General features: G+C 40.0%; 1 protein-coding gene across 1 annotated transcript; it reads left to right on the top strand.

Annotated features, from left to right (window-relative positions):
* Window positions 1-1,039: 1,039 nt before the first annotated feature.
* On the top strand, window positions 1,040-27,191 carry LOC144449987 (angiotensin-converting enzyme-like). The gene is made up of 23 exons (XM_078140553.1): window positions 1,040-1,136; window positions 2,014-2,157; window positions 3,341-3,532; window positions 4,767-4,864; window positions 6,130-6,302; window positions 6,998-7,221; window positions 7,603-7,747; window positions 7,973-8,077; window positions 8,730-8,870; window positions 9,191-9,405; window positions 9,824-9,897; window positions 13,851-14,087; window positions 20,008-20,163; window positions 20,416-20,500; window positions 20,858-21,001; window positions 21,688-21,879; window positions 22,274-22,371; window positions 23,210-23,382; window positions 23,943-24,166; window positions 25,366-25,615; window positions 25,923-26,045; window positions 26,659-26,858; window positions 27,079-27,191. The coding sequence occupies exons 1-23, from the start codon at window positions 1,055-1,057 to the stop codon at window positions 27,153-27,155; spliced, it is 3,552 nt and encodes a 1,183-aa protein (XP_077996679.1). The 5' UTR covers window positions 1,040-1,054; the 3' UTR covers window positions 27,156-27,191.

Genomic DNA, 27,191 nt, shown 5'->3' with positions numbered 1-27,191 from the left:
TATTTTTTGCACGTGTGATTAAATCTAACCCAATAGTCACTAAATAGCTATCAAATTGAGTCACACAGCTGTTTTTTTTTGTAGTCTTGGTTACACAGAATCTCATCGACAGGGCTCTTCTACGAGACCACCCCACTTCGCTTGGGGAAGTCTTGTAGGCAGAGCCCCCCGACGACGATAGTCTGGGTAACAGAGACAACCGTTTATGCGACCTATAAAGTTTGTAACGATGGCATCGGTACAAACTACTGTGTAATTGGCGCGCTACGGTAATAAGGGACGACCGCATGATTTTACACAAGCTCGATAAACGAACTTTGTGTGTTGCTTGTTTGAGGGGGGGGGGGTCTGGCATCAATACAATTGATAATCTTCATTTGGCACACCTCACATATCGGTCACGAAGGTCGGTGAGGGCGCAACGGAATGACATATCTTACAAGTCTAGTACAGAACCAATGTCGAAAACCTGTTGGGGTTATTGTTGTTATTGTTATGTTTATTTATTTATTTATTTATTTATTTATTTATTTATTTATGTATGTATTCGTTCATTTTTTGTTTTGATTTGTTTTCAGCTGGACGAATCGGCCAAGGCCGGTGTGTTTCAGAAAGATTCCCGCACATGCGCATTGGTTTTCGACCGATCTGGTTTTGATTTTGACACTGCCCGAAGACTGGATAAATTAGCTTACATCGGCACAGCAGCATTGGAAGAGAACGATTTTGACGAAGTAAATGTTATATTTTTTGGAATATTCACTCAAAATCACTACTTTCCACACGCCTATTTATTTCATTTTGGGTATTTGCTATTTCATTTCTTCAATGTGTATAAATTCGATCAATGTATATTGATTATGACATATTAATATATTTTCGAGGCGTCGCAAGAGGGCTCCCTACATGCGTGGAACTGGCTTGTCTACATGATAGCACATTACACAGTCAACAAACTGTGGTTAGGTGTGTGTGTATCTTAATTTATACAGCTTGAAGTTGAAAAAACGGATATATGTGTTTAACTTTTCAGTACAACCAGATCGTGGCAGACATGGAAGCCATCTATTCAACAGGTGAAGTCTGTGACAGACCAGATGACGAGACCCCAGGTGCATGCTACGTCCTCGATCCAGGTAAAAAAATATTACTCCATATATATAGTAACGAATTTGGGATTTTGAAGATATTGTAGAGGTTGACTCTTGCTATTATGATACACATTCTAGTATGTTTTCACATCGTCGCAAACCACGGCCTCTTTTACGGCACCATCCTAAACGCGTCGTTCGTTATTTCGTAGTTGGGTTGAAGAAATAACAACCCTGGTTTACGAGAATTTTTTTGCATTGGTTTTACGTTCTATAAACACCAACAGAATGAATAATCTTACCCTCTAAATTTGCAATATTCAGGCATTCAAAATAATTTTGACAAAAATTGTCACACATTTCACGGAGAAGAAAAAAAAATGGTGAAAAGAAGACCTCCGTGATAATTCTGTGTATCGCAGTTTGAGTTTCCTGAATTTGCAGATGTAAGCAATACATTCTTACTGATAACAGGACTAAGTCTGTAAGTTACGCCGTGGTACAGGGCGCCCTCACACAGGCCAGTGAGGGTGGAACGGCAAAACGTATATCTTACAGTTCAATATCATCATGGGGACTTGGGTCCAGGATAATATTTACAAATACAGTGAGCGAGTGAGTGAGTGAGTGAGTGAGTGAGTGAGTGAGTGAGTGAGTGAGTGAGTGAGTGAGTGAGTGGGTGAGTGAGAGGAAGTGAGTGAGTAATTAAAATATAATAAAAAATCTACCTACCCCACCTATTCTAAAATTGAGTGTAATCGGAATCAAACAATTGTTTAGGCCTAAATATGAATATTTGTTTCAATATATTACAGGTTAAAAGAAATAACACATATCACTGATTTTTGATAAGTTTAACAATTTATTTTATTCCTTAAGCTCTCTTTCCAATCCATCTAATTTGTGTTTTGATTATTTTCAGACCTGTATGGAGTGATGGCACAGAGCCGTGACTACAATGAGTTAGTGTGGGCCTGGAAGGGATGGAGAGACACGTGTGGACCAGCAATGAAATCTATGTATACACGATATGTAGAACTTGGCAACGAAGCAGCTAAGCTTAATGGTAAGATTAAGAAATGTTCATGTTATGATTTGTGAAGATTAGATGCAAAATCATGTCATCATCTACTACTAATAATTAAACATGATATGATAGATTTATCATCATCATCACTACCATAACCATTACCAGTCCTCCACTTCCTTCTCATACATCTCCATCACCATCGCAACCACCACCACCATCGCAGCCACCACCACCACCACCACCACCACCACCACCACCACCACCACCACCACCACCACCACCACCACTAGTATGACCAGCAGCAGCACCACCAGCACCAGCACCAGCACCACCAGTACCAGCACCACTAGCACGACCACCACCACCACCACCACCACCACTAGCACGACCACCACCACCACCAGTGCCAGCACCACTAGCACGACCACCAGTACCACCACCACTAGCACGACCACCACCAGTACCACCACCACTAGCACGACCAGCACCACCACCACCACGTACCACTACTAGCACCAGTACCACCACCACCACCGCCACCACTACCACCAGTACCACCACCACTAGCACGACCACGACCACAACCACCAGTACCGCCACCACTAGCACGACCACCACCACCACCACCACCACCACCACTACCACTGCCACCACCACCATCACCACCACCACCAGTACCACCACCACCACCGCCATCGCCAGTATCAGCACCACCACCACCGCCACCACAACCACCACCACAAGTACCACCAGTACCACCAGTACCACCACCACCAGGCACAGTCAGCACCACCACCACCACCACCACGTACCACTACTAGCACCAGTACCACCACCACCACCGCCACCACCACCACCAGTACTACCACCACTAGCACGACCACGACCACCACCACCAGTACCACCACCACCAGTACCACCACCACTCGCACGACCACCACCACCACCACCACCACCACTACTAGCACCAGTACCACCACAGCCGCCGCCACCAACACCACGACGATGATGATGATGATGATGATGATGATGATGATGATGATGATCATCATCATCATCATCATCATCATCATCATCATCATCATCATCATCATCATCATCATGATAACGAAGAAGACTGTACGTGGTGGTGCAAGTGGTGGCGATTATACACTTGAACTCTAATAGCAGTAGTGTAAACCAAGCATGTCATCTGTAACGCCATTTTTTCACCCCTCAGATCAGCCTGATATGGGTGCATACTGGCGTTCTTGGTATGAAATGGATAATTTTGAGGAAGAGATGATGAGACTCTGGGATGAGGTCCAACCATTGTATTTACAACTACACGCCTTTGTCAGACGTAAACTTAGTGAACTGTATGGTGAGAAGTACGTCAGTCTGTATGGTGGTATCCCAGCACACCTCTTAGGTACGTAAGTGTGTATCGATGACGTAGAAGGTCAGAATCAATGACGTAGGTCGAGAGAACTGATGATGTAATATATCAAGATCCTGGGCATAGGATGTTATCACTGGTGTATATTTGACTTTGCTTAATTTTTTTGGGCTGAAATAACACATATTCGAGTCCGAATCTTGCTTCAGCTGTAAACTGACTTTGTAAGCCAAAGATCACTGACGTGTTAAGTCAGGTTCAGTGACATAGTAGCTCAGAACCTGTGACGTAGCAGGTCAGGGCCAGTGACATATTAGGTTAGAACCAGTGACGTTTGAAGCCAGTATAACTTACGTAGTAGGTCCGGACTTACGAAGTGAGTTAGTACTTCTGATGATGCTGGTCAGAATCACGACGTAGTAGCTAGGACTGGTGGTGTAGTGAGTAGTACTAACTCTTCATGTCAGACGAGGTAAGTCAATGATATTGATGTAGTAGGTCGTTCAGGGTCATTCAGTTGGCCTTATTGAGGTCCAGTTTTGCCAGATGTATGTCTGTTTATGTATACAGATTTACGACATTTACTATTATACTGATACAGTTCATGCATGGTAAAATAAATATTCTGTACGATTGTTATCACCTGTTAAGTTGCTTGTATTGATTTTTTGTCTATATAAACAATGTAGACATATCTATCTACAAAGGGGATAGGGGATGGTACTCTGAGACATATCTTAGTCTATGTATATATATACATAAGTGTGTAGATAGTCACGTAATATAGGTGCCAAAGATGTGATATCATAATATCCAAATAGCATTGATGGCCAACTTAGGGTTAGGATTAGCATTAGGTTTTGAAGTATGGTTGTTTTGGCGCTGGTCCTGAGCAAAGGATGGCCCAATGTAACACTAATGCGCATGCGGTGACATGGCATTGGAACATGGCAGCTTAAGGATTTTTTTCAACAGACCAGTTAGACTCATAGACTGAAGGAAGGCCATAGTTAAAATGTGTTTCTGTTCAAAGAGTGGTCGCAAAATATAAACTTTGGAATGAATGCAGATATATTATTTCATATTAATTTAAGTTATTTTTTTTCTAATCTAAAACAGTTCAATTAATCGATAAAAAGAAAACAAATGTGACACTTACACAACAACAACAACAACAACAACAACAACAACAACAACAACAACAACAAGATTGACAATTTACACTATTTCTGAAGAGTAAAGGTATTTGTTTAATTTGGTTACCTAGGCAACATGTGGGCACAGGACTGGATGTCCATCAGTGACCTTGTACTTCCCTACCCTGATAAACCATCAGTTGACGTCACAGATGAACTCGTCAAACAGGTAATGTTTACTTTTATACTATAGATCAACGTTAGAATATCTGAAGACATGAAACATACAACCCATCACACCAAAGTGTTTTCTGTATGTACCACAATGTTTATTGCACCCATATCAAGTACAACCCATAACACCAAAGTAAAGCGTTTTCTGTATGTACCACAATGTTTATTGCACCCATATCAAGTACAACCCATAACACCAAAGTAAAGTGTTTTCTGTATGTACCACAATGTTTATTGCACCCATATCAAGTACAACCCATAACACCAAAGTAAAGCGTTTTCTGTATGTACCACAGTCGCTTATAGCATCCATATCAAGTGTAAAAGTATACTGTTTCATTTGCTAAATGACCACATTAAAGGCCACATGTTAGGCTTGTAAGTAAAAAAATGAAATAGTATACTTTTTAAATTTATACTTGATATGAATGCTATAAATGAGTGCAGTACATAGGTAAAGTGCTTTAATTCAGTGTTACTTGGAGTAAATATGTGTACAATAAAATCGTAGAAATAACGAGAATCGTTGTGAAATATTCCCTTTAATTGGTAATCCCAACAACAGAGTATAGATGGTACTCATTACATGAAAGCTAGCTGGTGGCTAGAGTAGAGTTCTCCATGATTGTTCTCTGATGTCATTTACATACAGAAACAAATACAAGAAAATATATTCGTTCTGGAACAATATATGGGTATTCGTTTTCAAGTGAAGATGTAGCGACACATTAAAATCACAGACACTATACGAAAAGTCCAATTTACCCACCTTTACCCAACCTTTACCCTACCTGTGACCCACCTAACTACCATCTCTGTCAAGGGGTAGTACGAGACGAAGTGACACTTTTGACTGCCTACAGCCCCCAGGGGAGATATCACCGGGGGTAAATTAAGTCAAAGGTGGAACTTCGTCTCATACTCACCACATTTACACATCGTCTTACCTCAAGATTTACCCTGCTGGAAAAACATGGTCAAAAATGACTTTTTCGTATAGTGAGAGTGACTGAAAAATTGTCAGAATGCAACTTAACTAAATTTGTCGACAGAGTTTGACACTGCTACTCAATGCCCACTTTAAATTTGTGTGACGTCACTGACAAGAGACACATGCACAGCAGGCAGCACCGCAGTTAGATTTACAGGAACACATACAATTCAGCGGTAGCCATAAACATGTGTAGTGCGCAGGTGGTCACAATCCTCGTTTTGAGCTTCGACGTCACTTCCGGTCTGAAATTTGTATTTTAATTCTAGGGTTATGATGCGATGCAAATGTTCGAGTTATCAGAGGAATTCTTTGTATCCCTTGGATTAATTCCATCTCCTGAAAGTTTCTGGACTGACTCTATGATTGAACGACCAGACGATGGAAGACAGGTGGTTTGCCATGCGTCGGCCTGGGATTTCTACAACAGGAAAGACTTCAGGTACGTCAAAAGTCGTTTGTGGTTGTTATAACTTTACTCCACAAAACGTATCGTCATGAGTGTTAATATATCTGCACAGACTTAATTTGTGAAAAAAACAGGATGAAAAAATTTCGGGGACTTTACTATAAAGTCCCAGAAATTTTTACATCCTCTGTTTTTTGGAACCGGCAACAGGTCTATAAACATTAAGTTATCATTGGGCAGAATTCTGTGATTGTCCAAAGACATGATGTTAAATACTGTATGGGTGGCTTCATTTGAATTTTACATTTCATCTCAACACCTCATCGATCGTTAAGCAACGTGTGATTGGAGCCATGGGTAGCCAACTTGGATTACTTTGTTTCGAAGAGGATTTTTTGCGGGAATGAAGACAAAACTTTCCTTGCTAAGTCAGTAAAACACTGAGAGTTTATATCGCTATATGAAAAGTCATATTTGACCATGTCTTTCCACCGGGGTATATCTTGAGCAGCAGATGTGTAAATGTGGTGAGTAAATGTGGTGATTATGAGACGAAGTTCCACGTTTGAATAATTAAACCCTGGTGAGCTCTCTCCTGGGGACTGTAACGAGTCAAAAGTGGCACTGCGCCGTCTCGTACTACCCCTGGACTGAAATGATGGTTAGGTGTATATTAGACTCTTCATGTAGTGTATGGTAATTTTAGAATATCAATTATTTATTCACAGAATCAAACAATGTACCAGTATAACTCATGACGATTTGATCACTGTGCATCACGAGATGGGACATACTCAATACTTCTTCCAATATGCTCCTCACCCTGTTGAGTACCGTGATGGCGCTAATCCTGGTTTCCACGAGGCGGTTGGTGACGTCATTTCTCTGTCAGTACAAACTCCTGAACATCTCAACAAAGTTGGCTTGTTGCCAGATTATGAAGAGGATGAAGGTACGTCACAACTGTAGGGTCAATGTTTCTTCCTTGTCTGTTGTGAAACCACGTGAAATTTACATAAACGTGTAACCAGCTAGCAGCTAGTTCGCTAAGCGTATACACAAGGTGTTACTTGCCCAGTCACACTTTGAGCCCTAGTGTAAAACTTTGTCATCTAGTTACACTCAACATTTAGTCATGACATTTCCAAAATGGCTGGTACAAAAAAGATCATTTTCTGATTGGTTAATAAGCTGTCGCTATTAGCATATTAGTCACGTGGTGGCATGCGACACATGCGCAAAGGAATTCACTGTTTTCGAGGTCTCTTAACATCTGTGATACGGGACACTCTGATTTCTGAAGTACATCTTCTGATTTCGCCATGTCTTACAGAGACGGACTTGAACTTCCTGATGACTATGGCTCTACAAAAGATAGCATTCCTTCCATTTGGTTTATTGGTTGATATGTGGAGGTGGGAGGTTTTTGCAGGCAATGTTACAGAACACAACTACAATGAAAGATGGTGGCAAATGAGGTAGGTAAAATATAAATTCTAAATGTTGTTTGACTAGATTTGTTTTTTCATCTCCCAAAGTAAAAATATGTTATATTTGATAAGACCATGAACAGTGTTGATTTTTCCATTTCTGTGCGTTTTACGTTAATATGACATTTTCTTTTCGTTTTTGCCATTGAAACTGATAAAGTAGTTGTTTATGTTTATTGATTTCTTTTGTATCTTTTGATTTCCTCTATTTAGAACATCAATACAGGGACTTGTGTCTCCTGTAAAACGAAGTGACCTCGTTATGGACTTTGACCCGGGGTCAAAGTTCCACGTGCCTGCTGATGTTCCTTATATCAGGTAAGATATACATAGGAAGTGTTGGGGGAAGAGAGAGAGAGAGAGAGAGAGAGAGAGAGAGAGAGAGAGAGAGAGAGAGAGAGAGAGAGAGAGAGAGAGAGAGAGAGAGAGAGAGAGAGAGAGAGAGAGAGAGAGAGACAGAGAGAGACAGAGAGAGAGAGAGACAGAGAGAGAGAGAGAGAGAGAGAGAGAGAGAGAAAGAGAGAGAGAGAGAGAGAGAGAGAGAAAGAGAGAGAGAGAGAGAGAGAGAGAGAGAGGGGGGGGAGGGAGAGAGAGACAGAGAGACAGACAGAGACAGAGACAGAGACAGAGAGAGACAGAAAGAGACAGACAGTTAGAGAGAGACAGACAGACAGAGAGGCAGACAGAGAGACAGAGATATAGAGACAGAGAGACAAAGATAAAGAGAGAGACAGAGAGGCAGGAGGAATTAACAACACCGTGTGTGACCACATGTGGAACAGGGCCCGGTGTGGGGAGGGATGATGGGGTGGGTGAGTCGAAGGGTAGATTAGCGAATTTATATCTGTCTCCTGAACTTCTACATCCAAGTATGCCACCTGTGTATTGGATAACTCATTGTTGACATACATTTCAAACACTTGGCAAACTAGGATTAACTAAAATAGTTATTGTTTCAATTCTGTTCCAGGTACTTCATTAGTCACATTCTACAGTTCCAGTTCCACGAGTCAGTTTGTATTGCAGCAGGTCAATTCGATCCTGATGATGCTAACAGTAAACTACATCAATGTGATATTTACCAATCCCATGAGGCGGGAAAACTTCTTGGGTGAGTCACATACATACATACATACATACATACATACATACATACATACATACATGCATACATGCATACATGCATACATGCATACATACATACATACATACATACATATATACATGCATACATACATACATACATACATACATGCATACGTAAATACATACGTACGTACGTACGTACGTACATACATACATACATACATACATACATACATACATATACAGACAGACGTGTATATTCAAAATAGACATACTCAAAAAGTACATAAATCTTTGATAAACTATTTATCGTTATCATAGTATGTTTATTTGTTGATATTTTAGAGATATGTTAAAGATGGGTTCAAGTGTTCCATGGCCAGATGCAATGGAAGCTATTACAGGACAACGTGATATGAGTGCAAAGCCATTGATTGAATTTTTTCAACCATTAATTGATTGGTTGGAAGAACAGAATGAAATGAACGGTGATGTGACTGGCTGGGATCTGAACTGGTCACCCCCTGAAGATGAATGGACTGAACCAGAACTAGTTGCTGGTGAGTCAAAACATAAACTGTAACAAGGCTATATACCAGAGTTTGGCAATGATTTGCTTGTCAAAGAAGTGCGTTGGTGTTAATTAATTACGCGCGCATGTACTGTGAAACAATGGATAGTATAGTATAGGTAACTGAGTAGTAACTCAGACCACTACCTACCTTAGTGGTTTGAGGTAGTAATCATATGTGCAAAGGATAGAGATTTCTCTTACTACCCCTGGCACGGATCTATAGCAGAACAACGACCCTTTGTATTTGCCCAACTCCCTGGGGAGCACACAATCCATTGTAGCCTTTATAAGCATTATACGCATTCACATTGCAACCTCTCTTCTACCAGGTCCCCAACCATACAGTTGGTTTGACAGACATAATCGGGGTTCATTACAATATCTCATTACTTCTACTTTTGCAGGAGGAATTTCTCATGTGAGGGCGCTGTGGCTGCTTCCTGTCTCACTTTTGTTCAACCTGTACTGTAACCAGATGTAGAGATTATAAATACCTAGGAGAATTTTTGGACTTGAAGTTCTACATTTCTCCAAAAAGCCTATAGTTTAACAAAAATAAATTATCATTATCAAGTATTTACAATATGGTTTGAGACAACAGCGCGTTTTGTGTCTGTTCTTTCAAAGTCAATGACACCATGGACGCAGACGAACGAGAAAAGTCACGTGGTCGATAGCATGTAAATATTGACCTTTGAACTATGACACCATAGACTGGTCTCAGCTTGACCTCAGACCACCGTAGACAATTCTCTACAGTGGTCTGAGGCTAGACTAAAAGAAGTGGACTTACCAGTCACGTGGTTGATGAAACATAGATATTTGACCTATGACCTTGGCTGTGAATGGTCGACGTATCTAAAAATTCACTTTGTAGGGTAGATATGTTTTTTTAGAAGGCAAGTATGGTAACATGCGTTCAACGTAATAAACGTTATGTAATACACTTTAAAAGTGTAAAAATGTGGCTAATGTATCTTATATAAACGGAACGAGAAACTTTTTTAAATTAGTTTCCCGTGAGAAACTTGCAAATAACTGTGTATATTGTTTTCATGTTTGGGTTTGACTTCATTGATTTTTATGGTGGGTGTTGTAATATGTACGTGTGACGCGGACTCAATCTTATTCACTGATAGATGGCGCTATTTAGGTGACGTGTTCACGGAAAGTCTTACCATTCGTAGGTGTTCGTTTGTTTACACCGTTTCTTGCTCTAAACTACAAACTCTTTCTTTTTAAATTTACGACGAGAAAAAAAAATCTCGGAAAGATAAAAATAGTACTTCGATTACACATTTCAGTGGATGACGGTAAAAAGAGCGTGATGGAGTTTTCTGTCAATATTCAAAAGATAACGAGAAATATTATCGCTTGGTCAAATTCTATGTTTTTAAAGTGTTTATCAATCAAAATAACAAACAAACAAACAGTCAAACCAGACCAAACAAATACATGAACCCTGATTAAAAATATCATTTAGGTTTTGTCTGAACAGTAAAATAATCTATGAAGGCATCCACTTGATGCTGGAGGATAATGATGATGACAACACAACTATTTCGGTCTACAACAAACTATAGACCACTACTTGTCAAAGTACAGCTTCACTGTGTTCGCTGAAGTGGCCATACTAGTATTTAATGATAAGTGAGCGATCCCGGGGAGCGATCGTTCCTGTCAAATACTACCGAATTATGGACATTGTGCACACAAGGTACTAGGTATAAGATCGCAACAAGAATACAAGACATCGATAAATCCACAGATTGAGCTACGTAAATATATTGTGGTATGAACATTTATAGTAAATGCATCACATTTAATTGTGTTGGTGTTATGCAGTACTAAATTTAGACTCGACCATCGACGCAGCAAAGTCTAGGTGTAACCATATCACTGCTTGTCGTCACAGATCGAGCAATTAAAACGGCAACGAGCAAGTTGTGATGATTTATGATACTTCAGCAACTTAGTTACTTGTCTGTGGAGTTTGTGGTGGTGGGGAGGGAGGTAGGGGGGTGAGTGAGTTAGATATAAAGAAAGTGGAGTTATCGTAATACGGACGATTTACATGTTGTACGGTGATTCATAGTTTAGTTCCAGACAGGGAAACAGTATTGGGTATAAAATACTTCATCTTAGTCTCATTAAGTTTGGAAGAAGTGTTTGGAACTGGACGAGTTGATTCACGGTATTGAAGTGCAAAGTTGCCCACGTCGTTGATTCACACAATCACGTACAGTACATTTACAATGATAGCAGATGTCAATATAGCTTGCAATACAGCCACAAGTACCGATATCAGACCTTAGATGAACTAAAACATTTACAAAGAGGAGACATAAACAGATGAATTTTATTACTAACACTACTTGGCTCAGCATGTTGGAACAGCAACGTGTGTTACACGTCATGATAAGAACAGTTCTATGACCCCATTACGTGAACATGCTGGGGAACATGTATTTTCTTTTTGGTTAATATGAACTATTATATATTTAAACTGGCAATACAGCTGTTCTTATCAAATGATGAAATGTAAATATAAGTTTCTACACTCTCAATATGCTGTGCCAAGTGTTATAACCCAATCCAGTTATTCACTTCCCCTAGCCTGTTCCATTCGTCCAAGGTCTGATGTCAGCAGTTGTATATAGACCGTCGACGATGGCTATTCACACAAACATCCAATGTAATACCTCTAAGGGTTAGACACGGTGAAGTAGGCCTTTATTGTGATTAATTTGGTAAATAAATAAACCATCATCGGCCACTTAATTTTAAATTATTAGCTTGAATGGGGTCGAGTTTACACTCTCCTATCGGCAACTGTATAAATAAACAACGTAAATTTACTCTGTGGTATTTATAATTTGGACCCCCTCGTCGTTACCATGACAGCAGCTGGACTGGCCAGTTTAACATGGAAAGCTAGAGACAAACATAGTAAGAGGTAGCTAGATAAGTTCAGGCTGGCCAAAGGACAATGGGAGAGAGAGAGAGAGAGAGAGAGAGAGAGAGAGAGAGAGAGAGAGAGAGAGAGAGAGAGAGAGAGAGAGAGAGAGAGAGAGAGAGAGAGAGAGAGAGAGAGAGAGAGAGAGAGAGAGAGAGAGAGAGAGAGAGAGAGAGAGAGAGAGAGAGAGAGAGAGATAGAGAGAGAGAGAGAGCGAAAGACAGAGACAGAGACAGAGACAGTCAGAGGGGGGGAGAGCGAGCGAGCGAGAGACAGAGACAGAGACATAGAGGGGGAGGGGGAGAGAGCGAGCGAGCGAGAGACATAGAGAGAGAGAGAGATGGGGGGGGGCGAGCGAGAGACAGAGAGAGACAGAGACAGAGAGGGGGAGAGAGAGAGAGCAAGCGAGCGAAAGACAGAGAGACAGAGAGAGATAGCGAGCGAGCGAGAGACAGAGAGAGACAAAGATAGACAGAGGCAGAGACAAAGAGGGGGAGAGGGAGGGAGAGAGCGAGCGAGCAAGCGAGCGAAAGACAGAGGGACAGAGAGAGAGAGAGAGAGAGAGAGAGAGAGAGAGAGAGAGAGAGAGAGAGAGAGAGATGGAGAGAGAGAGAGGGGGGGGGGGATTGACCGACAGTGAGCGAGTGAGAGACATGGAGGGAGAGTCGAACGGACGGACAGACAGGTTGTGTGAGTGAGATATATAATTAGTATGAATTTGTCATGCGATAGAATGGAACCTCTCTTGTTACCTCGACTCGTCCCCCGGCGTACAGTGACTACATGTTGATAAATCAAGCACAAATACACGTGATTATAGACCTCACCTAAGAGACACACCTTTTCCAGCTCAGATGTGTGTACATAGTGTTACTACTCAAGTTTCGACTGACGAATCTAAAATTAGCATCAGATGCAGAATCAGCTTCACATTGGAAGACACTATGAGGCTGGTCTCAGATTCAGTCAGATATATTGAAAATCCTGATTCCAGCAAAAGCCATCAGAGATTACAAGAAATGTCACACTTCACACCCATCATAAAATATTCTGCAGACTTTCAAACAAAAAATAAAACCTCTCAAACAGCTGCAATACAGATTCATCATTTGAATATTGTGTCTCTCCTTAAAAAACACATCAGCTGAACTTTGACCTTGTTCAAAATGATTTAGTGAAAAGCTTTTTACTCTGATTTCAGGTATTTTTCCCATACGAGCCGAGATATACCTTTCCAGTCAGGTGGGTGTGAAGGGGGGGGGGGGACATTTCTTGAGCCTCGACATTATCATTTCTTGATTTTATTTAGTGTTATCGTGATTTCTTTTCGGATATGAGGCTGAATGTGAATCTGAGGCTGAATATTAACCTATCTGATTCTGAGACTAACTTATTTACGTGTTTGACTGAGAGTAAGTCCCCGTGTGTTCATTTGTGTCTGGGTGCCAACTAGACGTGGACGAACTTTTCTACAGTGTGCGTTTAAAATGCAAGACGGGTTGGAGAAAATGGCTTTTCGAGAAATGAGCGTACTCGGTATTTTGGTTTTGTTGGTTGTGGCCGCACAAGCGCAGGACAAAATTACTAACGAGACTTTGGCAGAGGCTTACTTGGACGAGTACAATGCCATGGCACAGGAGGTTTACTTTAAATCCGTCACGGCGTCATGGAATTATAATACAAACCTGACAGACTACAATCAAGCTCAGTCGGTAAGTCTTCATTATAACGTGTAATATGAGTCTCAAGCGTGACGATACAACAGATTCTGACATTTGATTTTTTATTGATTTTAATGAAGTTGTCTCCAAAAGCGCCAAAATTTTGAGACCGATCAATTGATAATGAATTTTTCCATGATTCTGCTCTAAAATGTGAGTGAAATGTGTTAAAAATTTACAGACGAACGAAATATTTTGGCGATAATTTTAGCGGGAAAGCAACGCATAAGCTTACGTACTTTAAAGGGGGCGGTGGCCGAACAATAAACAACTTTGAACTGTTTTGTGCAATTGTATAATGCATTATTAACCTTTTAACACAGCGCAGTGTGAACTGTCTTGAATCTGTGCCAGCTACGTGGTATTTTTATCTCCAAAAAACCCAACACTGAACAGAATTATGAATAATCTACGGTCTGTGCTACCTACCAGCTACTAAAATGACATTTTCTAAATTTACAGTTAGTATACTGTATAGTACAGCATAGATTTAACCATCGGTCCCTCTAGGGCGAGTTCACTCCCGGACCCCAGGCCAAGGTTGTAACGCTCTTGCGAGAAATTAAACATTCATTTTTGTCGAAATAATTTTATACTTTCAAAAATTTGACAGAAATTGCATGATTTCCTATGAAAGCACAGATCAAAATGTAGCCTAGGATGTAGTTTTTTTGTGTATGATCGCTTGTTGGTTATGAGGTAACTTCAGGAATTGTCATGGTTCTGCTATTTCAAGCTCGACCTCGAAACGTTTGGCTAGAGGTAGTGAAATAAAGACAAGTCCGTAGGCGCGGTATATGAGAGAGGTCTTGTATCCTACGTAAATTGGGTGCACTGAGATCGAAGCCAACACATGATTACCATACCACACTGTCTATCATACTATGCACTAACAAGACATTTGTTGTTTTAACACATTCGAGCTCTTTCTTATGAAGTAGTAATTAGAGGCAAGATTTACCGTGTACACGAATAACAACTGTTATCATGTTACATGGTGTAAGCAAAACTTACTAACACAAGTCATAACAGAACTAAAGACCACGGCAAGACATTTCAGCGAGATACGTTATGAACTACTGTTTGCAGTTCATTGTCTGTTAGTTTGAAGTTTCTATTACCAATGTCAGACTGACCTCTCTACGCCGCGGAGATAAACGTATAGCGTATTGTGTTGCAAAAAAATGTTCTACTGCACTGAGCCACAGGTGCTCGTGAAGTTGTTAGGTCACAGAGAACTACGACAGTCCGGTCGAACATCGAGCCCGTATAAGGGCGAGACGGGCTCAATGTTCGGTCTTATGCACGAGTCAATGTAATGCCCGAGGGACCCCACCGTGACCTTGGGCGATACGTGACAAATGTGGGGGATTAGACCGTGTTTGCCATGAAATAATGCCGGAGGGGTGAGGCAATTGCCTCATATTGACCTCCCTAGTGATATTCACGGACGTAAAAGAGTGATATTTGATATTTTATTTTGTAACAAAATGAAAAGTTCTAGTTGATATTTTAATTAGTAACAAAATTAAAGTATCGTTCGAGTTATAATTTTAATTAGTAACAAAATGAAAGGATCGTTCTAGTTGATATTTTAATTAGTAACAAAATGAAAGTATCATTCTAGATGATATTTTAATTAGTAACAAAATGAAAGTATCGTTCTAGCTATAATTTTAATTAGTAACAAAATGAAAGTATCGTTCTAGTTGATATTTTAATTAGTAACAAAATGAAAGTATCGTTCTAGTTGATAATTTATATAGTAGCAAAATTAAGTTCGTCAGGAACGGCTGTTATACTAGTCCTGCTAGCTTACAGACGGTGCACTGGTCTAGATTACTAACATGAGTCTCAGGAGAAGGAAGGGACGACTTACTTCGTCTGCAAGCAGGACCATTGTTGTACCTAAGAACAATATAAAATGCCACTGAAACTGGAGTACTAACAATGCACGTAACCATGGAGATATGAATAAACAGTAACATGGTATATAACAGGCACTCCAGAGATAATGTGACGGCAACACACATGTACAGAGCGAGTAAGGTATTACCGTAACACCGCATACCCTTTTACGGCATTCTAGTAAACGCACTACACATTTCGTTGAGTTAGCGGGAACTGTGTATAGTTGTTTGCTTTAATATATACAATTAATTTTGAAGACAAATTAATTAGATTATAAAAACTATTTCACAACATGTTGAACAACTGCTTGCAGATCAGACCATCTATAGAATCAACACTAAAAAGCGACACGTTGTTTACTCAGTTAGATTTGCAAATAAAACCAAGCTGGCAGCTATAATATCATAAAGCACTATATCATAAACTAAACATGGCTATCTGATATTACTTGTGTCATGTTTATGACATGTTTATGTATACTTTTTTGACCTGGTGTCAAAGGAAAGGTAAACCAACATCTAAACACAAGCAATCTACACAGTCTGTAAGGTACGCCGTGAAGGGGTGCCGTCACATTTGGGTCAACTTTTCAAACATCGGTGAGAGAATAGGACGGAACCACACGACGACGTAGCTTACAGTTTATGGACCATTATACCATGTTTAAGCCAATTAGAACAAGAAATATGGAATATATACTCCCCCCCTCTCTCTCTCTCTCTCTCTCTCTCTCTCTCTCTCTCTCTCTCTCTCTCTCTCTCTCTCTCTCTCTCTCTCTCTCTCTCTCTCTCTCTCTCTCTCTCTCTCTCTCTCTCTCTCTCTCTCTCTCTCTCTCTCTCTCTCTCTCTCCGCCACACACTATTTCTTCCAATCCCTGTACAAGCTTAAAAATTGAACTACAAAGGGGGACATGCACTGAAGTATTTTATCACAAGTTGTAATAAAACACACTAAATTGCACTTCTTGTTTGCTATCAATTGTTATGGCTGTCATAAAAATAACTAACAATGAAGTTTATCTTTAAAAACAGGGACAAGTAGGTTGAGAGAGAAATAAGTATGACCATTATGGATTTATTGTCATTGTCCACCCCATATTAAATATTTTACGAGGTGAAACAACGACAGTAAAATCTAATATTTATGACTTTTTTATATGGTAGCAGAAACAATTATCGCCAAACAGAGGAACAGAGGAATGACATTTTGTAAGGGACCTTGTCACTCTGAGTCAAGAGGCTAAACCTTCTGTAAGACGTCCAAGCTAAATCATGCAGAAAACATGGGGGCGTACTCAAATAACTTTCAAATTTAATCTTCAAAAAAATGACCTTTTGACTCATACTAGGAGAGCAACTGAATTAAGGACGTACACGCACAGACGTGACTAGACTCTCTTACAGCCCTTGGGAGCTTCGCTTTACTAAAATTAAAGCTAAACGAATTTTTTTGCATGTACCGATGCCAGCTAATTAACCGTACTCGAATATCCTTGTACTGTGCGCCCTCATCGACCATGATAGAGATAAACATTCGTTGACGTGTGACTGCGACGCTCCGTGTTATCGCCACGGAGCGTCGCAGTCACACGTCAACGAACATATATCTCTATGTGGTCGATGAGGGCGCACAGTATAAGGTTGTTCGAGTACGATGGAGAACGTTATGTAGATGGTATCGGTACATACAAAATAATTCATTTAGCGTCGATTTTAGTAAAGCGAAGTTCCGAGGACTGTGAGAGAGTCTAAGACGTGACGTAAATACAGAACACAGGGTATAAATTCACCGTGACGTACAACTTGACTTGTAAGAGTGTGACACAGCTCGAGGCTTTCAGTAACTTCGAAGACCTCTCTCCCCTTTTGACAACAAAAATCAACAGCAGAAGTGGGTATCAATTTATATCCTAGACTGTCGACAGTCGCTCGCGACCTTTTTGCTACGTTTTATCTCAAACTAAAGTCGTCGCCGCGGCGCGATCCGATCCGGAGCAATACTACTATAATCGCATACTGATAGCGAGGGCCGTTTCTACTGCACCGTGAAACTTAATAGCAATGCTTATCAGTGTTCAATGTGATTGGGCAAATGATCCTGCAGTGTTTATTATGTCTCTGTTATTGTTAGTCTAGAGTTAAAATGTAGCTATCTTTGAGTAAAAAAAAACGTAATGTCACATGAGTGAAACACCAAGCTGACATCAGTTTATCTATAGATATTCAAATATTAGATTTACTGTCGATCTACCCCATATTAAATATTTACGCTATTTTATAAGGTGAAAAAACGACCATAAAGTAAATTTCTTTACTCAGGTTAACAAACAATGTAATTTGATAACCTCTCAATATACCCTGATATGCAGCAATAGCTTTTCTGTTTTATATCTACTTATCAGCTATGTTTTATAGCTTTTAGTAACAGATTAGGCTTATCTGTTACTATAAAACTGGAGGGTTTAGATTAACATCGATAAAACGTGTCAAGGGTAATCAAAATGTACTTAGTAGTGGTAATAAATTTTGTTGAATCTGACATCCGTGTATGTATCCTGTTGGTAGTGGAGGGTGAAGACTAGTCCGGGTGCCAACTTGGTTTCTAACTAAACCACGTCTGGTCGAAGTCCCTCAATCAGCACAAAAAAATGTTCATCCAATCAGTGAACCCCAATTGTTATAGTGATGTAAACAGTGTATAATTAGCATAGCTGACAAATATACCATATTTGGACATTAACATAACTTCCCAAATAAACACTAACTTTATGAGGGACTCGTATTGGTAAGCATTGTTATTGATTAACAAAGACATCATGCTAATGACTGTGTGGGTGGCTGTGGATGAATTTTAGATTTCATCCCATGCATCTCAGGACTTCTAGAGTAACGACTTTGACTAGACTGTGTGAGTGGAAGTGTAAATGGTAAAGATAATGTATAGGAACTATACTGTGAGTGGAGGTGTAATTGGTAACGATACTGTATAGGAACTAGACTATGTGAGTGGCGGTGTAAATGGTAACGATACTGTATAGGAACTAGACTAGTAATATTCACATGTTTGACCTGTAAACGATTATAAATACACTGCAGTTGGTAACAGTCAATCAATTATCACTGCATGGACTCTGAACTGTTTTGTTAACTTAATAGTGTCAATATTTTGTTAATATAAAATTATTGATATCAGTATTTATAAAGGTGTCATTGTTTCTTATATGGTCATGTTATTGATTAAAAGGCATGATGACAATATACTAAGTCGGCTGCTATTATCTTACAGGGGCAATAAAACATGTGACACTGTTACATTGATGAAAATAAAATAATAAATGATACTATGCTTATACAGTTGTGTCTTGGGTCATACATTTTATCATTTTATTGACATTTTACAGTCGTCGGGAATTAGACTAGCTGTAACAGACGATCATGATGCAAAAGAGAGAGAGAGAGAGAGAGAGAGAGAGAGAGAGAGAGAGAGAGGAGAGAGAGAGAGAGAGAGAGAGAGAGAGAGAGAGAGAGAGAGAGAGAGAGAGAGAGGGAGAGAGGGAGGGAGGGAGGGAGGGAGGGAGGGAGAGAGAGAGAGAGAGAGGGAGGGAGGGAGGGAGGGAGGGAGGGAGAGTGGAGGGAGGGAGGGAGGGAGAGAGAGAGAGAGGGAGAGAGGGGGGAGAGAGAGAGAGAGAGAGAGAGAGAGAGAAAGAGAGAGAGAAAGAGAGAGAGAGAGAGAGAGAGTATAACCCGATACTTGTACATATTATTGTGAGACAGTTCTCAGTGTATAAAAAGCGGCACAGTGCGAAAAAGTTCTCAAAATACGAAAACCTAAAATCAAGATTTTTTGTTGATAATTCTGTTTATTTTATGCAATTATTTGATTGATTGATTAATTGATTGAGTGAATGATTGATTGATTGATTGATTGGTTGCAATTGATTGATTAATGATTGAAGCACTGAAGGCTAATTAACTACACATACCCTTTACTTATTTCCTAGGTTGCTGAAAACCTCATAGAATCTGCCTTTTCCCTTCAAGCACGACTCAACGTCTCCCAGTTTGATTGGACGAATTTCACTCATGACATTCAACGACAAATTGGTAAAATCTACTACGTGGGGTCATCTGCTCTCACCGGGGAGGATCTAAAAAATGTAAGTAGAACTCGTAACATTCAAGTACAACATTTATGATTGGCTTAGATTATTTATAGTATTTGTATTAAGTGTAAACGTATACAGTTTCCACACAGAAGGGCTTCTTCAGATAGTAACAACAAGACAAGTCGTTACGGCTACGATTCAGTTTGTACCAATAACGGATTTTAACGACATTTACCAAATCACCAATGAACAGACCCAGTGAACACTAACATGAAAAGGGCTGTATGTTGTTTCTGTTTACAGTACGAACAAATACTTGCTGACATGGAAAAAATATATTCTACAGCTAAAGTGTGCCGTGATGGCGAGTGCCATCCTTTAGACCCTGGTAAGTTAATACCATAACTGTTTCATTCCCCTAGATCCGGTAGCTTAATAATTAGTTTAACTAGACCCTGGTAGATTAACAGTTTAATATTCCTCGTACCTGTTTAATATACCCAGACCCTGGTAGGTTACTAGCGAATATTACATGTTGGTAACAAGACTCTTCAGCCAATCCGAAAGCGTCTATGATTTAAACAGCTCAACTAATATCAGTTGATTTGATTTAAGATAGACACTTGAATAAGTGTGTTGTATATTTCTAAATGACGAAAAGTTGGAATGATGAAATTAGGGAAATTTATTTTCAAATTGTGATGAATTATTTAGTTGACTAAAACTTTGTTACATTCCTTGACAGATTTGACAGCTACCATGGCAAAGAGTCGAGACTATGAGGAGTTAAAATGGGCTTGGGAAAGCTGGCGTAAGGAGACAGGGCCAAAAATGAAAGACATGTATGAAGAATTCGTTACTTTGGCGAATAAGGCAGCTGAAGTCAATGGTATGTTAAGAGACACCGATGAGGGCGCACTGATGTGCTATCGTGTACTATAATGACAGTATTTTGTTATGCGAGGTTAGATGCTATCAAAGTTTATGTGTTTGTTTGATACATTATTGAATATCTGTCTTTTAGTGATTACCTGTGTATTTGTTTGGGTGACGTCATGCAAAGGCTAACAAAGGAGGGGGGGGGGAGACAATAAATGTGCATACCAAATGAGGTCGAGTATTCAAATGCGACGATGAAAGAATTATTTCATACATTATACCATGCACGACCCAAATCGAACAAAATATATGGAATATATATACTCGTTCTACGTCACTACAACGTGCGTCTCTGTCACGACAATGCGTGTCTACGTCACTGATCTAGCTGTGTTCGAAATATGAATCAAAATGTTCAATATTGTCATTACTTTCCCCGATTTTGCTTTGATATTACTGGCGCTGGTATAATTATGTTAGTTATTCACCAAAAAAATGTTCTTCATTCAGCCGGAAATACTCGTGACCTAACTAAGGGTTGTCACTACGAGTCGCTAGACAAGTAGTGACAAAGGCCCCGTAGGTCCCTCGTATTTTCCTTGGTTCAACGAAGGAAAGTATTTGGAAGAATATCTAATTATAGATGCAATGAGTTTTATTCGTTTTTTCTCTATTCTGTAAACTCTCTTCTTTAAGATCAACCTGACATGGGTGCTTATTGGCGTTCATGGTATGAAATGGATAACTTGGAAAGCGAGACTCAACGTCTATGGGAACAATTGCGACCTTTCTACGAACAGCTGCACGCCTATGTCCGTGGAAAACTGATTGAAGTGTATGGGTCGAAGTACGTTGACCCAAATGGACCAATCCCTGCTCACTTGTTAGGTAGATAAAAACCGTAGACTTTAACACTAACATGTGTATTTCCGCCCTCAACGGTCTGTTCATTCTTTCACTTAGGTGGTAGCGTGCTGGCAATAGCGCCATTCAGCACATATGTGAATGCCGACCGATACGCAACACGATTGCTGGCATCTTACGAAAAACTAGGACCGCCAAGTCACCACCACCAAACAAAACAATGTCAGAAGCAGCAATAGTTTGTACGGTACGTCGTGAGAGGGCGCTCTATTGAAGTTTACGCTCCCGATAACGGGAATGATTGATATGCAAACCTCATTCATTTATACTTTCAAATGTACCGAATATAACGATAAGGTTTTTGGTTCACGCATGCGCATGTTTCGTTCAGTTGTTTGTTTGTTTTTATTTATTTTAGGCAACATGTGGGCTCAAAGTTGGGGTAATGTTCTGGATTTGGTGTTACCATACCCTGATAAAACAAGCATTGATATCACACCTGAGTTGGTGAAACAGGTATTGCAAAAAAAAAAATAGTGTAATATTATATTTTAGATTAATTACTTACTTAAATTGGTGTGAAAATGATCAAGCACTCCGATATTAGTCCATACAATTGTAGATCTAATTCGACACAAATCTAATTGACTTTCAATTTGTAAAGGGGAGGAAGGGAGGGGGGAGGGAGGGAGGGAGGGAGGGAGGGAGGGAGAGAGAGAAAGAGAGAGAGATTGAGGCAGAGAGACACAGACCGAGAGAGGCAGACATACTGACAGGCAGACAGACAGACAGACAGACAGACAGACAGACAGAGAAAGAAAGAAAGAAACAAAGACAGAGAAATAGACAGAAACAGGGACAGTGACAGACAGACAGACAGACAGACAGACAGACAGACAGACAGACAGACAGACAGACAAACAAACAGACATACAGAGACAGATGGCTAGACAGACAGACAGACAGACAGACAGACAGACAGACAGACAGACAGACAGACAGACAGACAGACAGACAGACAGACAGAAAAAGGAAGAAACAAAGACAGAGCAATAGACAGAAACAGGGACAGACAGACAGACAGACAGACAGACAGACAGACAAAGAACGAATATAGATAGAGATAGTAGGGATGGCTAGAGGCAGCGAATACTTAAACTAGTAAAGTTTGACGCGATTCACACACAGATAGGCGGACAATTGCAACACAATAACCGCAAAAAATAGACACAACTTGAACACTGACACGATTTTGTGGAATGACAGAAAATGTAGATATAAGAGAGTCAAATTAAAGAAAAAAAGTCATTAATTTGTGAACCCATGAATTGTGCATTTTTTGTTTTAAAAAAAGGGCTATGATGCTACAAAGATGTTTGAGTTGTCAGAAGAATTCTTTACTTCTCTCGGTTTGCCAGCCTCACCGAAATCATTCTGGAATGACTCGATGTTTGTTAGACCAGATGACGGCAGAGAAGTTGTATGCCACGCGTCAGCGTGGGATTTCTACAACGCAAAAGACATTAGGTAGGACAAGTTTGAGACTGTCGACAGTCATTCGTGCCTTCTATTGCTAAAACTAAAGTCGTCGCTTCGCTCCGATCTGGAGCAATACTATAACCGCGTATTGGTAGCAACAGCGAGTACGGCACTCGTTATCGCACCAGTACGCGTTAGTATTCAGTGCTACGGAGCGAGGCGACGACATTCTTTTAGATGAAACGTAGCAAAAAAAAAGCACAAACTACTGACGACAGTCTACACAATTAATTATTTTTCGTGTTTGTCCAGCCCATGCAGTGTGCAGATCCTGGGAAAAACATAAAAATAACTCTCCCCATATTAATTGCACATGCCACTTCAGTGAAACAACTGTAGAGTCAAAACAACAACAACAACAACAACAACAACAACAACAACAACAACAACAACAACAACGACGACGACGAGATTTCAAATATTGCTACGGAATAATATATGCTATCGGCCAAGCTATGTTGTTTTAGCCTCAGTACCGTAAAAAGGCCTTGTTGTTTTGCGACAATCATAATTCTTACTTTTCCATTGCTGTAATATTTTGTCGTCAGAATCAAGATGTGTACAGTAGTAAACATGGAAGACTTGATAACGATCCACCATGAAATGGGACATACACAATATTACCTACAGTACAAACATCTACCTGTCGTCTACCGTCGTGGCGCCAATCCTGGATTCCATGAAGCTGTTGGTGATCTTCTTGCGTTATCTGTGTCGACTCCCGAACATCTCAAAGAGATCGGACTTCTACCTGAACTTGTAGACGATGATGGTAATGTCAAGTGTTTATTATTATTGAGTATTCACACATTTTGTTTCTTTCCTGTTATAAGGTATACGTGTACTTTCTTGATCATTACATATTGAAAGTCTAAGTCAGCAAGAGACAAGGACAAGATGCAGGCAGACATACATACATACATACATACATGCATACATACACACACACACACACACACACACACACACACACACATACATACATACATACATACATACATACATACATACATACATACATACATACATACATACATACATACATACATACATACATACATACATACATACATACATACATACATACATACATACATACAGTCAGTCAGTCAGTCAGTCAGTCAAACAGACAAGCAAGCATACAGGCAAGCAGAACGTGAGAGAGAGACAGACAAACAGACTAACAAACAAACAGACAGACAGCGACAGACAGCACATAATACCCTCGACAGACAGACTACAGATGCAAACAGGTCAGATGCGACAATAAATTGACACGAAAAGACAGGAAAAAACACACAGACGCGTATAAGAATGAAAACCCACCGTGCGCACATGACCTACCTATGCAAAAAAAGAAGAACATGCAAAAGTGACGTACGACGAATTGATCTAGGCAAATATAACATACAAAATGATGTCGTAAGACTTCCGGTACAGTTTTTTAAAGTCAAAACCAGACACTGCCAAGACATATATTATGGCATTTGTTATGTCTCCAGAGATTATCCCATAAGTCATTGCGAGAAATGAATGAAAATGCTGAACACATGTCAAGTGCAGTAAACTTCTTTACAAGAGTTCAAAGATAATTAAAATACCGAGGATCTATATTCGATAACAAAGCATCATATGTAGGTTGATAGCAGTTATCATAATAAGTGAAACTGGCGGCAGAAATGCGTCTGACTAGAGTATTCTTTTGGCAATCACCTCAAGAGGGAACTTGCAAACCCGCCATGTTGAATGTTGCATCATGGGAAATATGATAATAAATACTGATGACTATGTATTGTAGACAATACTGTTACATAGTTTGCAACAACGAATGATACATTCATAGTCACCCTGACCACTTTTGGAGGGTTTTTTTTCATCGGTAGCTCCAGATAAGGATAATCCCATAGTCCTTTGCGACTGAGCATGCTCAGTCTGGATTGTAAATTCTATATTGTATTTCTTTTAACGCAGAGACTGACATCAACTTTCTGATGAGCATGGCTTTAGATAAAATTGCATTCTTACCATTTGGGATCTTGATGGATATGTGGCGATGGGACGTTTTCGCTGGTAACACTCCAAAGAACAAATATACCGAGGCTTGGTGGAAACTGAGAACTGAAATCCAAGGCGTCGTACCCCCTGTTCCTCGAAGCGATGATGAGGGGCATTTCGATCCAGGCGCAAAGTTTCATATTCCGGGGAATACACCCTATATACGGTGAGTTGGAAATGATAACTGTGGGGTTTTTTTTTCGTCACGGTTTATTCAGGAGTTTAATTTTTGTGTAATTATTTCATTTGAGAAAACTGGTTATACAACTTAACATGCATCACAGATGAGAACACGTACAATACGTTTGTATATTTGACTGTGAGGGCGCTATTTTTCATGTCTGTGTAATAACAAGTCGTTGTGTTCGCAAGAAGTGTCGGATCGTGGTTTCTGATATTTATGTTCCAACGACGTGCAATTATATTCGAATAAAACTCTTACTGTGTTATTACATTGTTTTTCTTTTTCACAGGTATTTTGTGAGTCACGTCTTACAATTTCAATTTCATCGGGCGTTGTGTGAAGAAGCCGGAAACACAAGGGCTTTGCATCGTTGTGATATATACAAATCAACTGCAGCCGGTACAAAACTTGGGTGAGTAAAAATGTCCGAATTCCAGTATTTTGGGACAAATTCACCCAATAGGGAACTTGCAAGCCCACCATTTTGAATGTTGCATCACGGGAAATGTGATAAATAAATACTAATAGTAATCGATTACCCTGACCATTGTGGGAGGTTTAGTCAGATCGGTTTAGTTCATCGGTAGCTCCAGATAAGTTGTTACGATAACCACAGATAATCCCATAATCCTTTGCATCTGAGCATGCTCAGTCTGGATTGCACGTTCCCTATTGGCAAAGAACCGAACGACATGAACTGATAGATAAAATGTCGACTATTGATTCATACAGCTTATTGAATTTAATTATCTTCTCTAACTTTTCAGTAAATGTTAACGTCTCATTGTCCACATGTACCATCATGTTGCCTTTTTTGCATGACCCATCATCTAGAGGTCATTTTGAGTGTGTGACGTCATACCTGGCATGGTCAAAACGCGATGGCGATTAGCATTGTAGTTTATTTGGCATCTATATATATTCGAACTATAATATTCAAAAAAAGTCTACCGAGTATTTATATAAGGCTTTTCCTCAAAATATCTCTGTTGTGATGAAGTACGTTTCATATTTTGTGTTGGCAGAAATATGCTGAAGCTGGGTTCAAGTAAAGAATGGCCGGATGCCCTGGAACAAATTGCAGGAACACGAGAGATGGATGCCTCGGCTATCGTGGCGTACTTCCAGCCTTTGATGAAATGGTTGGAGGAGAAGAATAAAGAAGCAGGCTACGAAGCCGGTTGGGATAATTCCTGGACTCCACCTGATGAACCCTGGACTTCAGGTTTGTACAGATTTCGTCGTTGGTGGCGCTCATACTAACTATTAAACACGCGAGTGCAACAACAGCAACAGCAACAACAACAACAACAACAACAACAAACATGTTTTTGCTGTGTGAGGGCGCCCCATCACGGCATACATTACAGACTACCACACTTGTAGTATGAGAGAAACAGCAACAACAGATTACACTTTCAATTCTTGTAATTTTTTCATTGTAGGTGTGAAGTCAACGTTGATGGCGCCATTCACTATTATGCTGTTGATCGTCTGCGCCACATTTCTTGTGAGAGGTTGATGACACAATACACAAGCGTGATTGACAGTATATCCG

Source organism: Glandiceps talaboti, chromosome 19 (genome assembly GCF_964340395.1).
Source record: "Glandiceps talaboti chromosome 19, keGlaTala1.1, whole genome shotgun sequence".
Classification (NCBI taxonomy): Eukaryota; Metazoa; Hemichordata; class Enteropneusta; family Spengelidae; genus Glandiceps; species Glandiceps talaboti.
This window is presented reverse-complemented; position numbering and strand designations above follow the sequence as displayed.

Excerpts from the sequence above, each read along its gene's own strand:
- LOC144449987 (XM_078140553.1), top strand. The coding sequence starts at position 1,055 with ATGGAAGCCATCTATTCAACAGGTGAAGTCTGTGACAGACCAGATGAC. Across the intron at positions 21,880-22,273 it reads AATCCCTGCTCACTTGTTAG|GCAACATGTGGGCTCAAAGT; the intron begins GTAGATAAAAAC and ends TATTTATTTTAG. Across the intron at positions 26,046-26,658 it reads GCAGCCGGTACAAAACTTGG|AAATATGCTGAAGCTGGGTT; the intron begins GTGAGTAAAAAT and ends TTGTGTTGGCAG.